At 43.1% G+C, this 26159-nt stretch overlaps 1 protein-coding gene and 1 long non-coding RNA gene across 4 annotated transcripts in view; one reads left to right on the top strand and one right to left on the bottom strand.

Moving 5' to 3' along the window:
- The window catches only part of B4GALNT2 (beta-1,4-N-acetyl-galactosaminyltransferase 2 (SID blood group)), a 300997-nt gene extending 278408 nt beyond the window's left edge, over nt 1-22589 (bottom strand). Inside the window, exon 1 of one of the 2 annotated variants that reach the window (XM_077252490.1) lies at nt 22346-22589. In XM_077252490.1, the coding sequence (XP_077108605.1) occupies nt 22346-22527 (182 nt within the window). In that variant the 5' untranslated portion in view covers nt 22528-22589. The remainder of the gene's footprint in view (nt 1-22345) is intronic. The other variant, XM_077252489.1, reaches the window with a different exon arrangement.
- Nucleotides 6070-11897, top strand: LOC143769136 (uncharacterized). Of its 2 annotated transcripts, none has more exons than XR_013214224.1 (3): nt 6070-6399; nt 9492-9615; nt 10846-11897. It is a non-coding gene; the product is annotated as an uncharacterized LOC143769136 (long non-coding RNA). The 2 variants fall into 2 exon arrangements; XR_013214223.1 differs by having other exon boundaries at nt 9489-9615.
- Nucleotides 22590-26159: the final 3570 nt, after the last annotated feature.

Here is a 26159-nt window from a genome sequence, read left to right as displayed (position 1 = left end):
TCCTTTCTTACAGGACCGCTCCTTTCAGCCCGAGCCTGTTGTGAATTAGACTTTTTTGGCTCCCTCTAGTGGTTACTAGTGATATGACTCTGGGATTTCCTTCCCTCTGTTTGCACCCAGCTGGGTCGTTACTTCAGGGGTGTTGCTATATAAACCTCCTGGAACCTTAGTCTAGTGCCTGGCAACGGTGTTATCAGACACATTCTGTTTGCTCCTGTTTGCTGGTCCTGGTTCGTGTTAAATTAAGCTAAGTCTTGCTTCTTTGTTTTTTGGGTTATTTGTTTGCTATCATTTTTGTCCAGCTTGTACTAAATGTGATTCCTGACCTTGCTGGAAGCTCTAGGGGGCTGGTGTTCTCCCCCCGGGCCGTTAGACGGTTCGGGGGTTCTTGAATTTCCAGTGTGGATATTTTTGATAGGATTTTTTGCTGACCATATAAGTTATCTTTCTATATTCTGCTATTAGCTAGTGGGCCTCTCTTTGCTAAATACCTAGCTCATTCTTATGTTTGTCTTTTCCTCTTACCTCACCGTTATTATTTGTGGGGGGCTTCTATCCAACTTTTTGGGGTATTTCCTCTGGAGGCAAGAAAGGTCTTTCTTTTCCCTTCTAGGGGTAGTTAGCTCTCCGGCTGGCGCGAGACGTCTAGGATCAACGTAGGAACGTTCCCCGGCTGCTGGTATTTGTGGTGCTAGGATTAGTTATATGGTCAGCCCAGTTACCACTGCCCTATGAGCTGGTTTTCTGTATTTACAGACTTAGCATTATTCCTGAGACCCTCTGCCATTGGGGTCATAACACGAGCCTTCTGTCTTTTCAACTACTATACACAGTATAGAACATAACATACTTTCTGTTTAAGAGCACTGAGCCATCTGCATATGGCTCCTAAGAGGACTCACCACCTAACCCCTACGGGTTTACTTTCTGTCCTTCTGCAACACATTATCAACTCTTCCTTTTACAAGTAACTAACTTTCTAAGGAGGACTCAGGGTTTACCTTCTATCCCCATTATCTATTAACATTATCAACTTTCGTACTTACAACTATGTGAGACACTATGTCTACCACCTACGGGCCTGTTACACCTTTCTTCCTGCTCTCACATTCTCTTCCTAAAGAACATTATCAGCATTTTGGTTACAGTTAACTTAATCAAATACATATAACTTTACATGTAAACATCATCGTCATAACATATCTCCTCAAGTGCAACAACTGAACATCCCCTTTAAGAGGGGATCATGTCTTCATGAGGTAGCATATCTTCTCAGGCTACCAGTCCTTACTCAGCAAAGGCTCCGGTATGGTATCTTCGCAAAGAGTCTCTTTCCAAGTAAAACTAGTAGGAAGCGCCTTTAAAAAGGTGCAAACTATATACAGGAAATTTGTATCATGCACTGTTCATGATTACGGCAGTTCTGTAAACTTTGGTGCAAACTTGAAAAATATAAACAACACAACATGGATCCCGGGTCAGCAAAGGGATCCATAAGAATTAACCCTGGACGGGTTTAGCAGCAAACAGTAACCAAACAGTTAAACAGAGAACTATTTACATTTTCAGGTCTTCGAGGTTTATTCTTGCTCAGGTGGCCTTGGCCCCTGACCCCCGACTGCTGCAGCGTCTGTGCCGGTGGCAGGTCCCGCAGGGGCCGTCAGATCACCTTGTGTCTGGATTTGAAGGCTGACCTTACTTGCAAGTTCAGTAGCTGCTACAAAGCGTACTGTGGTGACAGTAACTAAGTCTGGCAAATCCGGATCAATCATAATCGGGGCCGCAGTTGTCGCTCCCTCAGGCCCACACCGTTGGACATTCCGAGCGCACCATCCTTGTGCATTCCGGTGACGAGTGTAGGTCACCTGATCCCCTCTTTGCAATGGGTCACCATCCCGACTGCAGCATAGAGTTTTTACGTTGTAACTGGTAACAAAGACATCAGTTGGTAGTCCCGGTTCCTGTATGGAGCCCCATCCCCTTCTCGGGTGATAGGCCAGCACGGTTCCCCGCTTTACCACGTCTTTCCTGCCATGCACAGACTTCTTGCGTTGCGTTTCTTGTTGTTCCATTTCGTCTCGATTTTTCCAGTGCTGAATCAAGCATTGATTGTACTGTTCCCAGGTAAGTACTGCAATGGTAAGACCATTCCCCGGGGTCCCATCCGGCTCAACCCAAGGGGTGTCCAACCGGAGCATCACCCCATCCGGGCCCACATCGATGGGTTCCCCCCACTTGGTCGGTAGCGGCGGTAGCAGCTTCCCCATCGCGATGGGCCGAGGACCACCCGCTCCACTGTGAATGAAGAGTTACTATTGCGGGGGGGATCGGGAGCGGGATCGAGCGTGGAGGCAGGGGTGTCTTCCGTACCTGCGCCGGATGTGATTCCACCGGTGTCGATCTGGTCCGCTGACAAGGGTGCTGGAGTCGGCTGCAGCTCGGACCGCGGCTCCTCCAATACGATCCCCGAACACGGGTCCGCCCGCTGCGGTTCCTCCTCCGCTGTCTGTTCCAAGGGCTTCGGGTCCTTCCGCTGCGGGGAACACGGGTCTGCCTCCGACGAACGAGGACAAGCCAGGACCGTTCCTTCCTCGTTCTGGCACTCGCTGTTCGCCGTCATGGTCTGATGGTCGGTGGCAGTGCATGCATCGGACTCCGCCATTTCTCCAGGGCCGAGCTTCTCCGTCACCCACTTCCCGCTGTTGCAACTCAGGGGGTGGTCCTCCTCGGTTCCTGGGCAGATCGTCCTCTCGCAGCAGGAATCGGAGGGGGCGGTAGCCATTTTTCGCGCCACTTTGGTAGTCTCCTCCCATGGCACGCCCTCCTTCTTCTCTGGCGTAGCAATGGCGGCGGCTTTTTTTGGCGGGAACCTCTCTCGGTCAATGGCAATACACAGTCTCTCAATAAAGTACAGTCCAAGCACAACAAATCACAGTTCCAAGGCACACATGACCTGATTCTTCAGGCTTAAGTAGATCCTGTTCGTGACGCCAAGTTTGGAGTGCCCCCACACCGCCGCAGGGCCAAGGGGTACCCGGAGCCGGGCCTCTGAGTCTCAGTCCTGGGGTTGTCACGGTGGCTAGACCCGGTCCGTGGCCCTGTCTGTCAGTGGGGGACGTCCAGTGAAATAAGTGGTGATGATGGTGCAGTTGTGGGGTGCAGGTCGCGGTAAATAACGAGGACACTAGGTTGCAGTCTCTTTACCTCTTTACTGAAGATCTCTGGGTCCTCAGTCCGGAATACAGATCACCGGGCTGCGCAAGTCCGGCCGGTCCAATAGCACTTCCAGAGTTCACGTCGCAGGTGGAAATCAGTGCCTTCCTTCTTAGCGCTATGTGTTGCAGTCCTTCCCTGCTATGCTTACGGAAAGTACCCCACAACTGTTGTGTCTGTTTCTTAAGTTCCCTCACAACTCGATTAGATGATGTTCTGCTAATCCTCCGTCCCTCCCTGTTGATCTGGTTGGAACGGCACCCGTTTGACGGGTAGGCTCGGAGCTCTTCCGGGACCCTAGAGACGCCCCTCTCCACAAGTTGCCCCCCAAGACTTCATAGGTGATTTGAGTGAGACAGCCCGCCTGAGACTGACTGTCCTGCCGCTGTTTAGAGTATTGCTTGAAGCTCAAAGTTATAATACTCGGTTGTGCACCTCAGTAGGATGTTGCCTCGTTCTTACAGCACGACTCCTACTGGTATTCTCCTATTGCTTCGATCTCGTTTCTCACTCAGCACAATATATCTCTCTTCTAGTCCTTCCTTAGGGCACCGCCGCTTTTCAGTGCAGGCACGGTCCCGTTACTTTCTTTCCTGTAGCCAGGTCTCCATCAGGGTCCCAAACCTGACAGAGGCCCTACCGAATCCTCCCCTGCAACACCCTCTGCCACAAGGTGTTGCCTGGTTCATATCCAGTCAGCTTTCTGTCCTAACTTCCTGCCTGACCCCCAGTTTACCCACAATGGTGGGGAGTGGCCTAATAAATAGCACCCTTAGCTCCCCCTGGTGGCCCTGCTGTGAAATGTATTGGTGACTGTGATACCTGGTCAGATGAACTCCTTCAGTGCCATCAGACGTACCATGGCTCCCCATAGTGGCGGGGCCACAGTACTGCAACGACCAGGACTCTGGGCGCTGCACTTCCTTTGGGCCCAGGGTGAACCTAGCCACACTGCTGCCTGAGGCGAACTTCAAAATGGCGCCCCCCCCCCCAAACACATATACAGTACAGCCCCCCAATAGGGCTCCCATCTCATATACAGTCCCCCCTATAATTACATGAGTGATAACTATTGTACATTCTACAATAGGTCATAAATCAGACAGTATAGTCCTCCATACAGTATTCTGGGCACCACAGTGCTCCATTCAGAATAATGAGCCCCCTATATTGCTCCATACAGTATAATGAGCCCCATATATGGCTCCATACAGTATAATGAGCCCCATATATTGCTCCATACAATATTGTGGGCACCGCACAGCGCCCCATACAGAATAGCATGACCCATATATTGCTCCATAAAGTATAATGAGCCCCATATATTGCTCCATACAGTATAATGAGACCCACATGATGCTCCATACTGTATAATGGCCACACAGTGCTCCATACTGTATAATGGCCACACGATACTCCATACTGTATAATGGCCACACATGATGCTCCATACTGTATAATGGCCACACAGTGCTCCATACTGTATAATGGCCACACATGATGCTCCATACTGCATAATGGCCTCACATGATGCTCCATACTGTAAAATGGGCCCACATGATGCTCCATACTGTATAATGGCCACATATAGTTACTCCTACACACGCAGCTGCTCTCCATACACCTTGCACACACGGCTCCACTTCATACTCATGCAGCTCCGCTCCATACACCTCGTACACACGCGGCTCCGCTCTGTACACTGAATACACAGGCGGCTCCGCTCCGTACACTGAACACACACACGGCTCTGCTCACCTTGTACACACCCGGCTCCGCTTCATACACCTCGTACACACCCGGCTCCGCTCCGAACACCTTGCACACACACGGCTCCACTCCGTACACCTCACACACATTCAGCTCCGCTCCATACACCTCATACACACACGGCTCCGCTCTGCACACTGAATACACAGGCGGCTCCCCTCCGTACACTGAACACACACACGGCTCTGCTCACGTCGTACACACCCGGCTCCGCTTCGTACACCTCGTACACACCCGGCTCTGCTCTGAACACATTGCACACACACGGCTCCACTCCGTATACCTCGCACACATTCAGCTCCGCTCCATACACCTCATACACACACGGCTCCGCTCCATACACCTCATACACACACGGCTCCGCTCCATACACCTCATATACACACGGCTCCACTCCATACACCTCATACACACACGGCTCCGCTCCATACACCTCATACACACATGGCTCCGCTCCATACACCTCATACACTTACGGCTCCGCTCCATACCCCTCATACACACACGGCTCCACTCCATACACCTCATACACACACGGCTCCGCTCCATACACCTCATACACACACGGCTCCGCTCCATACACCTCATACACACACGGCTCCGCTCCATACACCTCATACACACACGGCTCCGCTCCATACACCTCATACACACACGGCTCCGCTCCATACACCTCATACACACACGGCTCCGCTCCATACACCTCATACACACACGGCTCCGCTCCATACACCTCATACACACACGGCTCCGCTCCATACACCTCATACACACATGGCTCCGCTCCATACACCTCATACACACACGGCTCCGCTCCATACACCTCATACACACACGGCTCCGCTCCATACACCTCATACACACACGGCTCCGCTCAATACACCTCATACACACACGGCTCCGCTCAATACACCTCATACACACACGGCTCCGCTCAATACACCTCATACACTGTGATACAAATGAGACAAGAATGTCTGAATGTATGTGTAGATAGTGATTTCATGTATCTATTGCCATTAACTGAGTAAAACAAGACAAAATGGAGGCGGGAAAGTGCCCTCAGAGTGACCTATTTGTATTGTATGAGATGTGGCATAAACAGCTATGTACGCATGCGCAGCGGCATTCTTGTAGTGTGAGGAAAATATTCTCAAGGGTGTACAACAAGATAAGCATGGAATTTGTACAATAACAGCTCGTGATCTGTAAAATAACAAGTTATATGAGAAAAAAGCCAGTACGCATGACGAAACTAAATCCAGTTTTAAGTGTATAAAACAGGACGGCATCTAGGTGGGGGTAGGGACATTCCAGGAGACTTTATGGACGCATAACTTCTGTGATGATGTGTTACCGAATATTTCCTTCTCATCAGTCGAGACCCCCGACAGGGAAGAGATGTTACAATATTTGGTAATTATATAGATGCTTACTTTCTCTATTTCATAGATGATGATTATGATCATGTAATGTTAGGCTAGCGCTGTTATAATTCATGTGCCTGTAGTACATATATCAAATCATAGCTTAAATTGTTGATTATTAAACTTTATTTCATTATTAATAAAATATAAATTGTTTTACCGAAATAAAGACCTAGTAGTCTTCTTGCCTAATTAGTATATTAGTGAGCGCTACGTAAGTAAGGGGTTTTCCCCTCCCGAAGTGAAAACTCGGTAAGACATAAATTGGCGTAGTCGGCAGGATATTTTTGTAGTTTTGAAGTTTTGTTATTTCTTTTCCTGTAAGGCATATTTCAAAAAAAAAAATTGTATACCATATAGTGATTATAGTATACATATTCTGTATGCAAAAGAGTGTTTCTTTTTGGCACAAAGCCAATTTTTAGAAATCCTTTTTTGTCTGAACATAATTTTGAAATTCTGTTTTTATAAAAGTGATATATTTTGATTGATAATAAAAATTAGCATAGGAAATGTGGTGCAGAATTTTCTGCACTAAATCTGCATCTGCAGATTTGATGCAGTTTCTGTGCAGTTTCTATGCAGTTTCTATGCCGTTTCTGCGCAGATTCTATGCAGTTTCTGTGCAGTTTCTATGCAGATTCTATGCAGATTCTATGCAGTTTCTGCGCAGATTCTATGCAGTTTCTGTGCAGTTTCTGTGCAGTTTCTATGCAGTTTCTATGCAGTTTCTGTGCAGTACAATGTAAATCAATGGGAAAAAAAAAACTGTGCACATGGTGCAGAAAAATCTGCAGCAGAAACGCTGCAGAACTGCACAAAAGAAGCGACGTGCACTTCTTTGAAATCTGCAGCGTTTCTGCGCAGATTTTTCTGCACCATGTGCACAGCTTTTTTTTTCCCCATTGATTTACATTGTACTGTACATCACAGTGCAGTTCTGCAGCGTTTCTGCAGCAGAAAAATCTGCTGCAGTTCTGCACCAATTCTGCACTAAATCTGCATCGTGTGCACATACCCTTACGAAACGAAAAGCAGGAGGATGTTGTGGACGTGCCCGGTTGGACCGAGGCACCGTATAACATATTGGCACATGAATTGAGCAGTTCTGGACTAGCGGAACAGTGGTCTAGTAAGCTCAAGGGTAGTGAACCCACTGATGTTGTTAATGTACTCAGTGGGGTCCCCACAAAGGCGGGTGATGCAGTTAACCCCTCGATGTTGTTAAGTTACTCGATGGTGTCCCTGCCAAGGCAGGTGATGCAGTGTCTCTATTGGGTGTTGGCCACCGCCTATAGAGCAGTTCACAAGAAGAACTCTTTGTTGTTGAAAAAAAATCAAGCTGAACAGAGGTTGATTGAATCTGAAGGAAGACGGGTAGTGCTGGAATGCAGGGGAAAAAAATTACTAAAAGATAAGTCGGAACATTATCAGGGTGTAGCAGAAAAAGCTGCTATCAAAGCTGCTTAAAATAAATACCGTAAACGAAAAGGAAAAAAAATAAGGACGGAAAATGAAATAATTCGGGAGCAAGCCCGTGATGCAGCTGGTCACCTTCAATTTGGAGATGACGAACAGCCCATTATGGTGGAACGAGGTGTTCCCCATACTTGAACCAGGATCTCATCTGTAATATCTGTCAATATATTAATTGGTTGTGTATTTGTATAAGTGTGTAATACAGAGCTGGGATAGGCTCTGTGCAGTGTTGTTATTTTGGTCATTTTGAATTGGCAGTACATTATATGAAGCTGTATTTTGTATAAGGCCGTGGTTTTTGTTGTTTGGCCTTGAAGTGCTTTCAAAGTGTCAGTGGACACTGCTGCAGTTTTATTTATATAGAGTTAATGTGTTAATTCCAAAGTGCAAAATAGGCAGGCTGTGTGAGCCTTGTATGTATGTATGTATGTCAATGAGACATTATTCAACTCAGTTTGAGCTGAACTAGGTGGAGTGATTGAGATAAGGGATTTTCTTCTTGTAAAAATCAACTGAAAAGTGAAAGGAAAAAAAAAAAAATCCCTGAATGAGCATGTATGAATAAGTGATAATTCAATGGAACAAAGGACATAGGAAAATCTTGCCTAAAGCTAGACAGACAATCCCAGTCTTAAGGTACCTTCACACGAAACGACTTTGTAACGATATCGCTAGCGATCCGTGACGTTGCAGCGTCCTGGATAGCGATATCGTTTAGTTTGACACGCAGCAGCGATCAGGATCCTGCTGTGATGTCGCTGGTCACTGAAGAAAGTTCAGAACTTTATTTGGTCATCCGATCGCCGTGTATCGTCGTGTTTGACAGCAAAAGCAACGATACCAGCGATGTTTTACGCTGGTAACCAGGGTAAACATCGGGTTACCAAGCGCAGGGCCGCGCTTAGTAACCCGATGTTTACCCTGGTTACCAGCGTAAAAGTAAAAAAAACAAACAGTACATACTCACCTGCGCGTCCCCCAGCGTCTGCTTCCTGACACTTACTGAGCGCCGGCCCTAAAGTGAAAGTGAAAGCACAGCGGTGACGTCACCGCTGTGCTGTTAGGGCCGGAGCTCAGTCAGTGTCAGGAAGCAGACGCTGGGGGACGCGCAGGTGAGTATGTACTGTTTGTTTTTTTTACTTTTACGCTGGTAACCAGGGTAAACATCGGGTTACTAAGCGCGGCCCTGCGCTTAGTAACCCGATGTTTACCCTGGTTACCCGGGGACCTCGGCATCGTTGGTCGCTGGAGAGTGGTCTGTATGACAGCTTTCCAGTGACCAAACAGCGACGCTGCAGCGATCGGCATCGTTGTCGCTATCGCTGCAGCGTCGCTTCGTGTGAAGGTACCTTTAGCTCTGAGTTTTGAGCAAGGACGTGAATGTCACTTGTATACAGACTCTTGGTCAGTAGCAAATGGACTAGCTACCTGGACGATGGGGTGGAAAAAAATATGGATGGCTTATCCATGGAAAAGAAGTTTGGGGGAAAGAGGTGTGGGAGAGTATTGAAGAAATAATGCAAACCACGCCTACCACTGTTTTTTATGTTGATGCACATGTACCTGCTGATTCACTTGAACGTTTGTTTCATTCTGAAGCAGATAGAGCAGCTGCCATTCGACAAACAACGGCGGAAACCGATAAAGCAAAAGAAACATGGCTTCACGGTACGGCCGTTTGGGCACATCAGAAAAGTGGACACCTGGGAGAAAAAGCCACTTACAGGTGGGCCCAGGAAAGGGGAGTTCCCCTCACCATGGACATAATAAAACAAATTATTGCACAGTGTCCTGTTTGTCAACATTCCCAAAGGAGAGAGGTGCCACACACAGTAATGGGACACATAGGGAGGGGACAATTACCTGCACAAATTTGGCAAATGGACTTTATAGGGCCACTACCAGGGAGCAGAGGGTGTAAGTATGTCTGTACCGCAGTAGACACATACTCAGGCCTGATGGTAGGTTTCCCATGCAAGGCAGCTACACAATGGAGTACACTGAGAACTCTAGAAATCATAACACAGTATTATGGGGTCCCACTTCAAGTACAGACAGATAATGGGTCACATTTTAGTGGACAAGTCAAAGACTATGCTATGGAACACAACATTCAATGGGTATATCACATGCCTTATTACCCTCAAGCAGCAGGGTTAGTAGAGAGAATGAATGGGTTACTAAAGGTCACCCTAAAAAAGTTGAACCAATCTGACACTTCATTCGGGCAATGGAGGGATAATCTAAGTGATGCCCTCCAGATAATAAACAATAGGCCCATAACTGATTCCATGACTCCTCTGATGAGGATGTTGACACCCAATCTTACAATACATGAAGCACATGTAGTAGAGACTATTATCTACTGGAAAATACATGAAGAGGCCAGGATCCCTGAAAGGGCAACACCCCTATCAGCTGGACTGGATTTGAGTGCACTAGATGTAACAGTCATTCCTTCAGGTAAGGTGGTTCCAATTTCCACTGAATTGGGTTGTCAAATCCCTAAAGGTCACTATGGTCAGATTGCTACTCGTTTCAGTTTTGCATTAAAAGGGGCCATAGTGGTGGGAGGAATTATTGATGCAGATTATCAAGGAGAAATTAAAGTATTGATGTTAAATTTGGGAACAGAGCCATTGATCATTGAGAAGAAACAGAAAATGGCTCAGATGTTATTAATACCCGTAAACTTATCTCTGGGGGAAGAAGGTCATGCCCCCACTGAATTAACCATAAGAGGAGATAAAGGTTTTGGCTCCTCTGAAGTAATTAATGTTGGAGCTAAAATTTGGGTACAAAATCCTCAAGGACCGCCTTCAGAAGCTGAGATAATTGCAGTAGGCAGGGACCGCACCTTGCTGATCATGAGGCCAGGTGCAGAAAAATGGGAGTATATCCCACAGGAAAAAATGTTATTTGCGGGAATAAAAGTGTTATGTTCTGATTTCTGCAGATTTCCTTCCTAATCGTATGTGGAATCCTTGGAGGCGTATTTTTGGACATCGTTGAAGCATGGACTCCCGGTGTCCAATTAACAAGTGAGCGAGTGCCACCTTTGAGGTCACCTGGTGATTGGAATGTCTACAATGTCACAAAGGATGGAAGGAAAAACTTTTGTGATGTACTGGCTACTGTAAATATAACTTTATCTAACACCAGTTCTGTATGGATGTATGGGCCTGTAATTGAAGAACCGACTCCATACAATTATCCAGGAAGAAAGTATTGGCCAAGTTCTGTTTTGACCAACGGAACTGGAACTGTAAAGATAACACATGAAGACAATATAGCATGTTGGGAAGCTGAAATGACAGAATTAAATTTAACGACTGGACTAATCGAATCTCGAGTATACGCTAATTATACTTCTAGAAGGTTGAATGATACTAGCTTTATATTTTGTTTAAATGGAACAAAATTGATAGTGTGTTCTAACATGACAGATAAAGTATATTCCACTGATTTTAGGAGGTATTATCCAAATTGGAGGGATTATCTTAGAATAATACAGGTAATGTGTAGGTATGTAGTATTGCCATTGATGTTGGGGCTTCCGGGGAATATATTTTTCTGGATGCCAAAATTCAATGGACCTTATGTTGATAACAATAACAAAACTCATGATTTATCTATCTGTGAAGATACTCTGGAAGGCAAAACTTGTAAATTACACTCAGTTTATGCAAAGTTTGCAAAATCATATAATCACTACTACGATTATAAGTAATAAAATGGTTAAAATGGGTTCAGTTATAGCCGATGCCACTTCTCATTATTGGTATGATATTTTTCTTGGGTACTCGCCATCCGCTAAGAAAATGTTGGACTGGGTAATCCACCCACTCCTAGTGGTCATGATAATAGTTATCATATTGTCAATATGGAACTGTTACATGGCTTACAAAGTGTTCTGTAGGAGACCTAAGGTTCTAATGGTCACCTATGGTAATGGCAAATAGTTACATGATATCAAGGACCGTTTGTGATACAAATGAGACAAGAATGTCTGAATGTATAGTTAGGTCCATATATATTTGGACAGAGACAACATTTTTCTAATTTTGGTTACAAACATTACCACAATGAATTTTAAACAAAACAATTCAGATGCAGTTGTAGTTCAGACATTCAGCTTTCATTTGTGGGTATCCTCATTAAAATTGGATGAAGGGTTTAGGAGTTTCAGCTCTTTAACATGTGCCACCCTGTTTTTAAAGGGACCAAAAGTAATTGGACAATTGACTCCAAGGCTATTTCATGGACAGATGTGGGCAATCCATTCGTTATGTCATTCTCAATTAAGCAGATAAAAGGCCTGGAGTTGATTTGAGGTGTGGTGCTTGCATGTGGAAAGTTTTGTTGTGAAGTAAACATGCGGTCAAAGGAGCTCTCCATACAGGTGAAACAAGCCATCCTTAAGCTACGAAAACAGAAAAAACCCATCCGAGAAATTGCTCCAATATTAGGAGTGGCAAAATCTACAGTTTTGTACATCCTGAGAAAGAAAGCAAGCACTGGTGAACTCATCAATGCAAAAAGACCTGGGCGCCCACGGAAGACAGCAGTGGTGGATGATCGCAGAATAATCTCCATGGTGAAGAGAAACCCCTTCACAACAGCCAACCAGGTGAACAACACTTTCCAGGAGGTAGGCGTATCAATATCCAAATCTACCATAAAGAGAAGACTGCATGAAAGTAAATACAGAGGGTTCACTGCATAGTGCAAGCCACTCATAAGCATCAAGAATAAAAAGGCTAGACTGGACTTTGATAAAAAAAATCTAAAAAAGCCAGCACAGTTCTGGAAGAACATTCTTTGGACAGATGAAACCAAGATCAACCTCTACCAGAATGATGGAAAGAGAAAAGTATGGTGAAGGTGTGGTACAGCTCATGATCCAAAGCATACCACATCATCTGTAAAACACGGCGGAGGCAGTGTGATGGCTTGGGCATGCATGGCTGCCAGTGGCACTGGGTCACTAGTGTTTATTGATGATGTGACACAGGACAGAAGCAGCGGAATGAATTCTGAGGTATTCAGAGACATACTGTGTGCTCAGATCCAGCCAAATGCAGCAAAACTGATTGGTCGTCGTTTCATACTACAGATGGACAATGACCCAAAACATAAAGCCAAAGCAACCCAGGAGTTAATTAAAGCAAAGAAGTGGAATATTCTTGAATGGCCAAGTCAGTCACCTGATCTCAACCCAATTGAGCATGCATTTCACTTGTTAAAGACTAAACTTCAGACAGAAAGGCCCAAAAACAAACAGCAACTGAAAACCACCGCAGTGAAGGCCTGGCCGAGCATCAAAAAGGAGGAAACACAGCATCTGGGGATGTCCATGAGTTCAAGACTTCAGGCAGTCATTGCCAACAAAGAGTTTTCAACCAAGTACTAAAAATGAACATTTTATTTAAAATTATTGAATCTGTCCAATTATTTTTGGTCCCTTTTAAAAAGAGGGTGGCACATGTTAAGGAGCTGAAATTCCTAAACCGTTCATCCAATTTTAATGTGGATACCCTCAAATGAAAGCTGAAAGTCTGATCTTCAACTGTATCTGAATTGTTTTATTTAAAATTCATTGTGGTAAAGTCTATAACCAAAATTAGAAAAATGTTGTCTCTGTCCAAATATATATGGACCTAACTGTATGTGTAGATAGTGATTTCATGTATCTATTGCCATTAACTGAGTAAAACAAGACAAAATGGAAGCGGGAAAGTGCCCTCAGAGTGACCTATTTGTATTGTATGAGGAGATGTGGCATAAACAGCTATGTACGCATGCGCAGCGGCATTCTTGTAGTGTGAGGAAAATATTCTCAAGGGTGAACAACAAGATAAGCATGGAATTTGTACAATAACAGCTCGTGATCTGTAAAATAACAAGTTATATGAGAAAAATGCCAGTACGCATGACGAAACTAAATCCAGTTTTAAGTGTATAAAACAGGACGGCATCTAGGTGGGGGTAGGGACACTCCAGGAGACTTTATGGACGCATAACTTCTGTGATGATGTGTTACCGAATATTTCCTTCTCATCAGTCGAGTCCCCTGACAGGGAAGTGATGTTACAATATTTGGTAATTATATAGATGCTTACTTTCTCTATTTCATAGATGATGATTATGATCATGTAATGTTAGGCTAGCGCTGTTATAATTCATGTGCCTGTAGTACATATATCAAATCATAGCTTAAATTGTTGATTATTAAACTTTATTTAATTATTAATAAAATATAAATTGTTTTACCGAAGTAAAGACCTAGTAGTCTTCTTGCCTAATTAGTATATTAGTGAGCGCTACGTAAGTAAGGGGTTTTCCCCTCCCGGAGTGAAAACTCGGTAAGACATACACACACGGCTCCGCTCCATATACCTCGTACACACACGGCTCCGTTCCATACACCTCATACACACACGGCTCTGCTCCGAACACCTCATACACACACGGCTCTGCTCCGTACACCTTGTACACATTCAGCTCCGCTCTGAACACCTCGTACACACATGGCTCTGCTGCATCCACACTGTAAACCCTGTTATGATCCTTAGTGGCTGAGGATCACAAATAGACCAGCAAGTGAATAAACGTAGGACAAGCTCTAGGGAGATGGTAACTGGACTGATCGCAAATCTGAACCTATCCAACACAACTAGAGGTAGCCGGTGAACGTGCCTAAAAAATTCCTAGACGTCTCAAGCCAGCCTGAGGAACTAGCTACCCCTAAAGAGAAAGAAAGACCTCGCTTGCCTCCAGAGAAATAATCCCCAAAGATATAGAAGCCCCCAACAAATATTAACGGTGAAGTAAGAAGAAGGCACATACATAGGGATGAAATCAGATTCAGCAAAAGAGGCCCACTAGTACTAGAAAGCAGAAAATAGAGCAGGGGTCTATGCGATCAATAAAAAACCCTTACAAAATATCCATCCTGAGATTTCAAGAACCCACGCACCAACTAACGGTGTGTGGGGAGAAACTCAGTCCACTAGAGCAACCAGCAAGCGAGGGAATCACATTTTAGCAAGCTGGACAAGAAAACATGATAAACACTGCTGATCAAAAAATGAGCAAACAAAACTTAGCTTGTCCTGGATGAACTGGGAGCAAGGTATTCAGAAGGAATCTGAGTAGCACTGATTACATCAACAGCCGGCAACAAGTGGCAGTAAAACAGAGCTATATAGGAACCTCCCAGAGGATAACGAACCAGCTGATAGCCAGAGACCAGCAGGATAACAAACAAAGCCACCAGGGGGAGCCCAAAGCAAAAGTCACACCATACCACCAGTGACCACAAGAGGGAGCCTGAAAACAGAGTTCACAACAAAACCCCTCCTGACCCCACACATAAGGCAGCTTACCATGGCAACCAGCACAGCAAAGTACTGCACTCCATGGAGGTCCTGATTATGTGACCCCTGACTCCTCCCCTCCTGTGAACTCATCACAGGTCCTGTTTGCACAGAGCATCCAATATGTGGTGTTCTGCTCTGCGGGTGCAGGGATGACCGGCTGATATTGCACACCGTGGGTTGTGACTAACCTAACGGTTAGGTTGTGGGTTGTGAGCAGGGGTGTGCGCACAGCACTAGCAACACTCAGCAAATGTCAGAGATTATGATGAGTCGGCACCAGGTGTTCTGACTGCCGCTCTGCCGTCCCGTCTTTCAGTGACGACTGCCGCCTGAAGCAACGGACTCAACTTGCCCCATTATAGCGGCGCCCCTGGTCGGGCCACTCTGCCATAAACGCCCAACTGTTGGAGGGCTGCAGAGATAGTTGACTTTGTGAAACTTTCTCCCATCTCCCTATTGCATTTCTGGAGTTCAGCCACAGTGATCTTGGGGTTCTTCTTTACCTCTCTCACCAAGGCTCTTCTCCTACGATTGCTCAGTTTGGCTGGACAGGAAGACTTCTGGTGGTCCCAAACTTCTTCCATTTAAGGATTATGGAGGCCACTGTGCTCTTAGGAACCTTGAGTACTGCAGAAATTTTTTTGTAACCTTGGCCAGATCTGTGCCTTGCCACAATTCTGTCTCTGAGTTCCTGGGCCAGTTCCTATGCCCTCAGGATTCTCATTTGGTCTGACATGCACTGTGAGATGTGATGTGTTAAATAGACAGGTGTGTGCCTTTCCAAATCAAGTCCTATCAGTTTAATTAAACACATTTGGCCTCCAATGAAGGAGTAGAACCATCTCAAGGAGGAAATGGACAGCATGTGACTTAAATATGAGTGTCTGAGCAAAGGGTCTGAATACTTATGACCATGTGATATTTCAGTTTTTCTTTTTTTTATTAAAATTTGCAAACATTTCTACATTTCTGCTTTTTTTCAGTCAGGATGAGGAGCAGAGTGTACATGAATGTGAAAAAATGAACTTTTTGTATTTATAGCTGCAATGAAACAAAGTGAAAAATTTATAGGGGTCTAAATATTTTCCGTACCCACTGTAAGTGGTTAGATCCAAGCAGTGGTCCATTTTCTTATCCATTGTTCCCCCTCACAATGTGATAGTGCATGTGTATTGATGCTCTCTTCACTGCTATGTTTGTACCCACAGTTTTACTTAATAGGAGATTGTTAAGTTGTTTATATACTCTAATATTAAAGTATTATGTTATATTGTACAAGTGATGGGGAAAGAAACATAGCGGTCCCTCCTATTTTTATATCCAGCCAAGGGAAAGCAGACAGCTGTGAGCCATTCTTATTATGCTGAGGAGGGGCCACTATACAGCTTGTTAATATTGTCATGAAGCTGTCTGCTTTGCCTTTGCTGACTATTAAAATTTTGGGGGACCCAAAACAGATGATGTGGGCCGCCCAATTTTTAAATAACCAGCTAAGGCAAAGCAGACAGCTGTGGTTTGTCTGGCATCACTGCTCGTCATTCCAGTTCTCGCACTACCGTTGTCAGAACTGGCTGCTGTGAACTGAGGTGACCTTACTGATGTCATCTCAGTTCTTCGCAGTCGGGTCTCATGGAGTACAGTGTGACATCCAGCAGCAGCTGCTGCTTCTCTGTATGGAGCACTGCTCTCTGAACAAAGCTCTATACATTGGATGAAGAAGATGGGGATCGTCTAGGGACCTCCATTTGGATTACGCTGGACCTGTCGATTATTTTTTTTAAGGTTATAAATGGGGTATAGAGGGAAATTGTTGGGGAGTGATTTTTGCAAATAAAGCACTTTCCTATGTGAGTTTCTGGCTTTTTTCTTTGAGGTTAGTAATGGGAATGTCTGACAAATGCCTCTCCTTTACCAACCCCAGGGCTTGCTGTCAACAGACATTACATAGCAACCCCAAAACCATCACACCAATTGCCAATGCACCAGGGCAATTGGAAAGAGACAAAGCTAAGTTCCAGGATTGGTGCATCTAATGGAAGCGCCATTTCTTGGGCTGCTGAGAACTTATCTTATTAGGCTGGAAAGGGGCCAATATCCATGGCCCTTCTCAGCCTATTAATTTCAGCCCCCAGCCGTCTGCTTTACCTTAGCTGATTATTAAAAATAGAGGAACCCAACACTGTTTTTTTTTATTTATTAACAAGTACAGCAAAATACACACATAGGGCACTGCTCCACTCCTTCACGTGGACCTCCACCTCCTGGATCAAGATTATTATTTTTTTAATTCTATGTATTTTAATTAGTTTTCCTATCCACCATTGTTCACATGGCAATTGTCCTGCTTCTACCCCCATTTTGCTTCCTTTTGCAGCTACTAGCACTTACTAAAACCATTTTACAGCACCAAAGTTCAGGTCACCATTGACTTACATGGGGTTCAGGTACAGGGTCAAGTACAGGTACCCGAACTGAACTTGGACTCCAGTTCGGCAGAACCCAAACTTCCTCGGATTCAGTCAACCTTAGTTATTGCCATAATCGTAATGACTTGAAGAGCCAAGTCACAAGGCCACATTGATGATTTTCTATTTTTTTTTTATTTTTACAAACATAAGTTATTTGTGTCACTCAAAACTACAACTCACTTATACAAAAAAAAAAAAAGCTTTGGAAAGGTGCGATATTGAGGGAAAAAAATAAAAAATTTAGCTATTGGAGGTAGGAGAAGAAAAAAGATCAAAATTTGTCATGGCAGGAAGAAAATAAATAATAGTACTTAGTCAAAATGTTCTGAGCTTTGTTCTGGTACCAAATTTATGTACTTTATATGGTTCTAGTATGTTTTAAAAATATATGAACATGGTGTCTTTTTAAGACTGATTTTGCCTGAAAAAAACACTGCATAACCGCCAGTAAGATTGAATACAGTGCATAGGAATGTAAAAACGACATTGCTGTGCTTATGTTAAGTCTTTTGCTACTTTTAACCACTTCAGGATTCGGAAACTGTGAAGCAGTCAAAAGAAAAAACATATTAATTCTTCACCACTTTAATGTAAAACACAGAGAAAAAACACTTCAGAAAAAAGACGTGTCCACATAAAATACTGGAAACAAAATCATGGTATATATGTACTGAACTTGGTTCTGATGTTATATTCATTTTTACTAGGCTTAGTTCTATACCGTACCCTGAATTGAGACTCAGAGTGATTATTTATGTACTTCTCTGGCACCAGGTGCACGCCTCTTAATGAATTTGGCATATTTTACTTGAACGTGCTCTTCATTACGACTGACATACAAAATTCCACTATTAATAAAATGCCTACATCTTAGTAGTACATAAAATTAAGCCTTTTAATGTTGCCTATCTAATATATAAAGCTGAATGTGTGTATGTATGTGTGTATGTATGTCCAGGATTGGCATCTGAACCGTCGCAGCTACAGCCACAAAATTTTGCACAGTCACACGTCTGGACCCCGAGAGCATCATAGGCTATGTTGTGAGGTGAAATTTTAACCCCGCGCTTTCCAATTCACCAAACAATTTTGCCCCTATCTACATAATGGGGAAAAAGTGAAAGGAAAAGTGTTGGAGGCGTCGCAGCTACAGGCACAAAATTTTGCACAGTCACACGTCTGGACCCCGAGAGCGTCAAAGCTATGTTGTGAGGTGAAATTTTAACCCCGCGCTTTCCAATTCACCAAACAATTTTGCCTCTATCTACATAATGGGGAAAAAATGAAAGGAAAAGTGTTGGAGGCAAATTAACAGCTGCCAGATGTGAACAAGGGGGACTTAACCCCTTTATGACCTTGGGATTTTTCGTTTTTCCGTTTTCGTTTTTCACTCCCCTCCTTCACAGAGCCATAACTTTTTTATTTTTCCGTCAATTTGGCCATGTGAGGGCTTATTTTTTGCGAGACGAGTTGTACTTTTGAACGACATCATTGGTTTTACCATGTGGTGTACTAGAAAATGGGAAAAAAATTCCAAGTGCAGTGAAATTGCAAAAAAAGTGCAATCCCACACTTGTTTTTTGCTTGCCTATTTTGCTAGGTTCACTAAATGCTAAAACTGACCTGCCATTATGATTCTCCAGGTCAGTACGAGTTCATAGACACCTCACGTCTAGGTTATGTTTTACCCAAGTGGTGAAAAAAAATTCCAAACTTTGCAAAAAAAAAAAAATTGCGCCATTTTCCGATACTCGTAGCGTCTCCATTTTTCGTTATCTGGGGTCAGGTGAGGGCTTATTTTTTGTGTGCCGAGCTGGCGTTTTTAATTATAGCATTTTGGTGCAGATACGTTCTTTTGATCGCCCGTTATTGCATTTTAATACAATGTCGCGGCGACCAAAAAAACGTATTTCTGGCGTTTCGATTTTTTTTCTCATTACGCCATTTAGCGATCAGGTTAATGCTTTTTTTTTATTGATAGATCGGGCGATTCTGAACGCGGCGATACCAAATATGTGTAGGTTTGATTTTTTTTTAATTGATTTATTTTGATTGGGGCGAAAGGGGGGTGATTTAAACTTTTATGTTTTTTTTATTTTTTTCACATTTTTAAAAACTTTTTTTTTTCACTTTTGCCATGCTTCAATAGCCTCCATGGGAGGCTAGAAGCAGGCACAGCCCGATCGGCTCTGCTACATAACAGCGATCATCAGATCGCTGTTATGTAGGAGAATTGCAGGTGTGCTGTGAGTGCCGACCACAGGGGGGCGCTCACAGCCACCGGCGATCAGTAACCATAGAGGTCTCAAGGACCTCTATGGTTACCATTCAGAAGCATCGCCGACCCCCGATCATGTGACGGGGGTCGGCAATGACGTCATATCCGGCCGCCCGGCCGGATGCGGTAGTTAAATGCCGCTGTCTGCGATTGACAGCGGCATTTAACTAGTTAATAGGCGCGGGCAGATCGCGATTCTGCCCGCGCCTATTGCGGGCATATGTCAGCTGTTCAAAACAGCTGACATGTCCCGGCTTTGATGCGGGCTCACCGCGGAGCCCTGCATCAAAGCAGGGGAGCTGACCTCGGACGGTATAGTACGTCCGAGGTCAGTAAGGGGTTAAAGAATGAGAGCGATGGCGCCAAAGAGTATATACTGTACAGTTGCTAAGGTGGGGCCCTGACATGGGATAATCACCACACCACCACGGGGATATGAACACACACAAAATGCGCCACACACTACCACGTGCTCGAACACATATACCACCCTCAGCGCACATTTCACCACACATACACCAACCTCGCCACATAAAAGTTGAAACACAAAAGTCGCCGCTCAAAACTCGCCACGCGCAAAATTCTCCACATGCAAAACTCGCCACACGTGCAAAACTCACCTCATGGAAAACTCGCCACACGCAAAACTTGCACACGCGGAAAAATTGCCACATGCACAAAAGTTGCAACACATGCAAAAGTTGCCTCACACAAAACTTGCACATACTCAAAAGGCACCACACATAAAACTCGCCACGCGCAAAACTCGCCATGCGCAAAACTTGCTGCACACAACTTGCTACACTAACCTGTCACATGCAACTCGACACACAAAAAGTTGCTACACGCATGTTGCCACACAAAACTCATCTCACAAAAGTCACTACATGCATGTCGCCACACGCAACTCAACACACACAGCTTGACACACGAAACTCGCCCTAAAACACACACAAGTCTGGTATTATCCTTCAAAAATAAAAATCTGATTAATAAGCAGACAAACTACAAGAGCAACAAATGTACCATATAGGAATCTGGCAGCTGTCAGTCACATGACCAGTCTAGTATGTGTATGTGTGAGCTAATATATATTGCCAGGGGGTGGGCTTACTGTTGGCTGGGGATTTATCAGGCTGCCAATTTAGCTTATAAATACTGAGGTAAAAATACTGACCAAATAATGTGTGAACGAGGTCTAATACAGGAGGAGATGACATACAGATATATACTATATACAGGAGGAGATGACACACAGGTATATACTATATAGAGGAGGAGATGACATACAGGTACATACTACATACAGCAGGAGATGACATACAGGTATATACTATATACAGGAGATGACATACAGGTGTATACTATATATAAGGGAGATGACAAACATGTATATACTGAGGTGAAAATGAGAGGTGTGAGGTGAAAATGAAAAGGTGTGAGTGCAAAATGAGAGGAGTGAGGGAAAATAGTGGAGTGATCGGAAAATGACAGATGTGAGGTCGAAATGACAAGTGTTAGGGGGGAATGAGAGGAGTGAGGGGGGAAATAAGAGGAGTGAGGGGGAAAATGAGTGGTGTGAGGGAGAAAATGAGAGATGTGAGGGGGAAAATGAAAGATGTGATGGGGAAAATGAGAGGCGTGATGGGAAAATAAGAGAAGTGAGGTGCTATAACTAACCACAGATATTTACTATGCCCAGGCAACGCCGGGCTCTTCAGCTAGTTGACTATAAATTTTCTAGATGGTAAGTAAAAATAAACCTTTTATCTCCTGTCTGTCAAAAATAAAATATTTTCTTTTAAAGCCAGGTAGTCTTGTACAGATTTGTGATTGTAATTATCGTGATTTTACTGTGGATAATGAATATTTCTATTGTGTTCGTATCACTATTCTATGCCATAGACATAGCACTTAGTTGTCCAGGACAAAAAAGAAAAAAAATTATACGCAAACACAGTACAATAATCATCGTATCAATCCAGCCTTCTTGTAGCATTCACATGGGAATGCTTTCATTATAACATACCAGTGTATCATTGCTATTAAAACAATTTCTTGATTTATCAATGTCATATTAGCAAAGTCAAAAGTTTTACCCTTTAATATGTCTCTTACCATATGCTTTATGGTAAGAGACAAAGCATATATACTATATATATGATATGTAGTGCTTATATATCACGTTAAAGAATGGATATTAAAAAAAAAACCAATCAGTTTCCAAAAATAAAGTTGTAAGATATTGTAATATATTATTTCTGCACCTGGCACTCTCCCTCTGTCGGGCTCAGTCTTTGTCCGATACCCCACATGACTGTTACACACCTGTTGTCCTCCACAGGTTGCAGCTCCCTCTGCTCCTCATATTCCGGCTCATTCTCTGGATGACTGTGGGATGGGAATAGCTTCTCTGTAAAACCAAGCAGAAAACTTCCCAGGATGAAGGAAACTAACAGGATCAAACAGGTATGTGTTCTCCTCAGATAAAACTTTTTACTAACTGCCATTATTCTAAGCTGTGATGCTGAAGGAACCCAAGTGTCCTTGTAGTAACTAACAAATACCTGACAACTACTAGTACACACCCACCTGTAAAGTATGGTCACAGACCTTGTATGACAACTACCAATTTCCAATATGAAAGCCTGTTTAGCCTGCTTTGGTTTTTCTTCTATAGATTAGGGCAGAAAAAGGGCTGTCAGCTCAAGAATGAGACTATGTGCACACAATAAGTTTTTGATGTTGCAGATTTTCTGCATCATTTCAGCTCCTATTAAGTAATTAGATAACTTGGTTGTTTTTTTTATTGTGCTTGTGTGTTTTTTTTTTTTTGTTTGTTTTTTTTTACATTTTTTTTATTGTGTTTTTAGGCACTGCTTTTTTGGCTCTTGTTGGAGTGTCATGTTTAAAGTAAGGCTGCTTGGTTTTCAATACTTCCTGGTATATGGCTTTGAGAAAACATTATTATTCAATGTGGAAACGCACTGAAGATGTGTGTGCGGTTTTTTTTACAACTAATGCAAGTCTGTGTGAAACCGCTGCACATAATTGCCACCAATTGTCAGGGAGACGCAACTCCAGACGTCAGGACAAATACGGATTTGACTGACGAGAAATGGAAGAGGTTGCAGCAGCTACCACTACTTGGCCGCCTATCCCAGGGAGCATATATACACCTCCGATTCCAATGCATAGAATATAGAGTGTGGGTATGTATGTGTATATATATATATATATATATATATATATATATATATATATATATATATATATATATATATATATATATATATATTCGTGTGGTTTTTTTTGTTTTGTTTTTTAGAGAGATTTACCTTAAGATTTAAACATGCTGTCATGTGCAAGCGCTGAAAATTGGCATCCAGAAATGCACTAATAATTTATATGTAAAATTTCACTAATCAGTTTATAAACTGATTGTGATGAAATGTTGCTATATACATCTGATGTTTGTGCCTATTACACTGCTTGTGAAAAGATGGTCACAGCTGAAACGTTGCCACACCACATGGGCTAATCAAGTGTTTTTTTCACTCTTTGTTGCAGTGTTGCCTGATTTTTTTTTTTTTTGTGTGGAGCATATTAATTCATTGATGTTCCACAATGTCCAAGTGAAGACCCAAAATTCAACATAAGGCTATGTGCACACGTTGCAGATTATTTGCAGTTTTTTAGCGTTTTTGCGCTATAAATCCGCAAATAATCTGCATACATTAAGCATCCCATCATTTTTAATGAAATCCGCAATGTCTGTGCACATGACGTGCGTTTTTTTTGCATGAAAAACGCATTGCGGAAAAATAATGAACATGCTCATTAATTTTGCGTTTTTTTCACGGTTTTCCCACTGTCTAATGCATTGGGAAATGTCCGGGAAAAAACGCGCAAAAAAGCGTAAAAACCGCGCAAAAAAACGCATGCGGTTTTCATGCGGAAATCCAGCAGAAATGTCCGGATTTTCACAGGATTTTTCTGCATGAATTCCTGAACGTGTGTAGGGGGCCTTGCTCCCAGCTATACGCTGAAAGAGACCGTGATGGGGACCTCACAATAAATGTTGCAGTTATCATAATTGCTAGATATAGGGAGTGCAAGTTGCACTATTTCACAGTGTGGAAGAAGGAGGGGTGTTTCCAGCACGTCCATCCCTTTTTAAATAAAATTTCTTTTTTACTAGAACATTTGAAAAAAAGAAAACTATTTGTAAAATTTAGAGAGTGACTCTATGCCTGACATGTTTCTGGTGCACCACGGCGCCCTAATTCATAGGATCTATTTCACAGTGTTAAAAGGTTTAAAAATTAAAAAACATTACCCATGGGGGGTATACATACAGCTCTGGCAAAAATTAAGAGACGACTGCAAAATTGTCAGTTTGTCGGATTTTTCTCTTTATAGGTATATTTTTGAGTAAAATGTAAATTGTTCTTTTATTCTATAAACTACTGACAACATGTCTCCGAATTTCCAAGCAATAAATTTTGTAATTTTTTTTCTGACAAAGAAAAATGGTCAAAATGTAAAATAAACCCCCCCCCAGTGCTTTCAGACCTCAAATAATGCAAAGAAAACAGAAGATTCTCTAACCTGTAGATTACAGGAGATCAGTAACAGGTCACGGGGAACAATGTGAGTGAGGATTTAGAACTTTGCACACGTATCACTGAATCTTTGGTGTATCTATTCAGCATTAGTACATGCTATACAGTTGTGGGAATTAGCCCTGAGCTTGTAATCAGTAAGCGAAGAGACATATATATATATATCTATCTACCCTGGAGCTGTAGTCATAAAACGAGCTTCATTTTATATTTGGGAAGCAATACAAAAAAACTGAGTAGTAAAAAAAATTAGAAATACCTTTTAATGAACAAAAGTTGAAATAAGGCTTAACAAAGTATTCCCATCTCCATGATCCTATCCCAATATGTAGTAGGTGTAGTAATAATATTAGCAAATACCGCCAATTAGAAATGTAGTATTGCTCATCTGATTTACTATTTTGCTTTACTCATGTGTAGGCATTGCAGGACCTTAGGTATCCATGGGTTTGACCACTCATACAGCAACAGTTAGTAAGTTGCTAATTGCGCCTACTACAAATTGGGGTAGGATCTTGTAGATGGGAATACCCCTTTAATTAAAGGAGTTGTCCACCACTGGACAATCCCTCCTTAACAGCTCCACAATCAATTCTAAAATAAAAAATGCATATTTACCTCAAAGCTGTGTCCACGGAAAGTAACGTGAATTATTATTATCATTATTATAACAATGTCACCGACCAGGGACACAGCACTGAGATTGGAGGAACAATAAAGGTCAGGGAGGTAAGTATGCAGGTCTTTAATGATGAAATGTGGAGCTATTAAGAAGGTTGTTTGGTAGTGGACAACCTCTTTAATGTACAGTTTAATGAAATAATCTAATTTATTTAGTGTTTAGTTTCCTCTCTGTTTTCAAAATCTTCTACTCTGAGTGAATGAGAACATTCTAGATAGCTGCTCAGACAATCCACTGTGCAAATAAAGATGTGGCGTTTCAAAATTTTAGCCAAATTTCCATTTTTTTACACAAATAAACACAGGTAATATCAAAGAAATTTTACCACTTACAAGAAGTACAATATGTCACGGGAAAACAAAGTCAGAATCACTGGGATTCGTTGAAGCGTTCCAGAGTTATAACCTCATAAAGGGACAGTGGTCAGAATTGTAAAAATTGGCCTGGTCATTAACGTGGAAACCACCCTTGGAGGTAAAGGCCTCTTTCACACTTCCGTTTTTTGCCATCCGTCGCAATCCATCGTTTTGGCAAAAAAACGGATCCTGCAAATGTGCTCGCAGGATGCGTTTTTTTGCCATTGACTTTAATTGACGATGGATTGCGACGGATGGCCACATGTCGCATCCATCTTGCAACGGATGCGTCGTGTTTTTGTGGTCCATCGTGACAAAAAAACGTTCAATGGAACGATTTTTTGTCCGCCGGATTTACCATTTCCGACCGCGCATGTGTGGAAACTCATGGGCAGTGGATGCGTCTGAAAACTGCATCCGCTGCCCACGTTGTGCACAATTGTGCACAACGTCCATCGGTACGTCGGGCCGACGTTTTG

Source organism: Ranitomeya variabilis, chromosome 4 (genome assembly GCF_051348905.1).
Source record: "Ranitomeya variabilis isolate aRanVar5 chromosome 4, aRanVar5.hap1, whole genome shotgun sequence".
Classification (NCBI taxonomy): Eukaryota; Metazoa; Chordata; class Amphibia; order Anura; family Dendrobatidae; genus Ranitomeya; species Ranitomeya variabilis.
The sequence above is the reverse complement of the archived record's forward strand: the minus strand, read 5'-3'. Positions and strand labels throughout refer to the sequence as shown.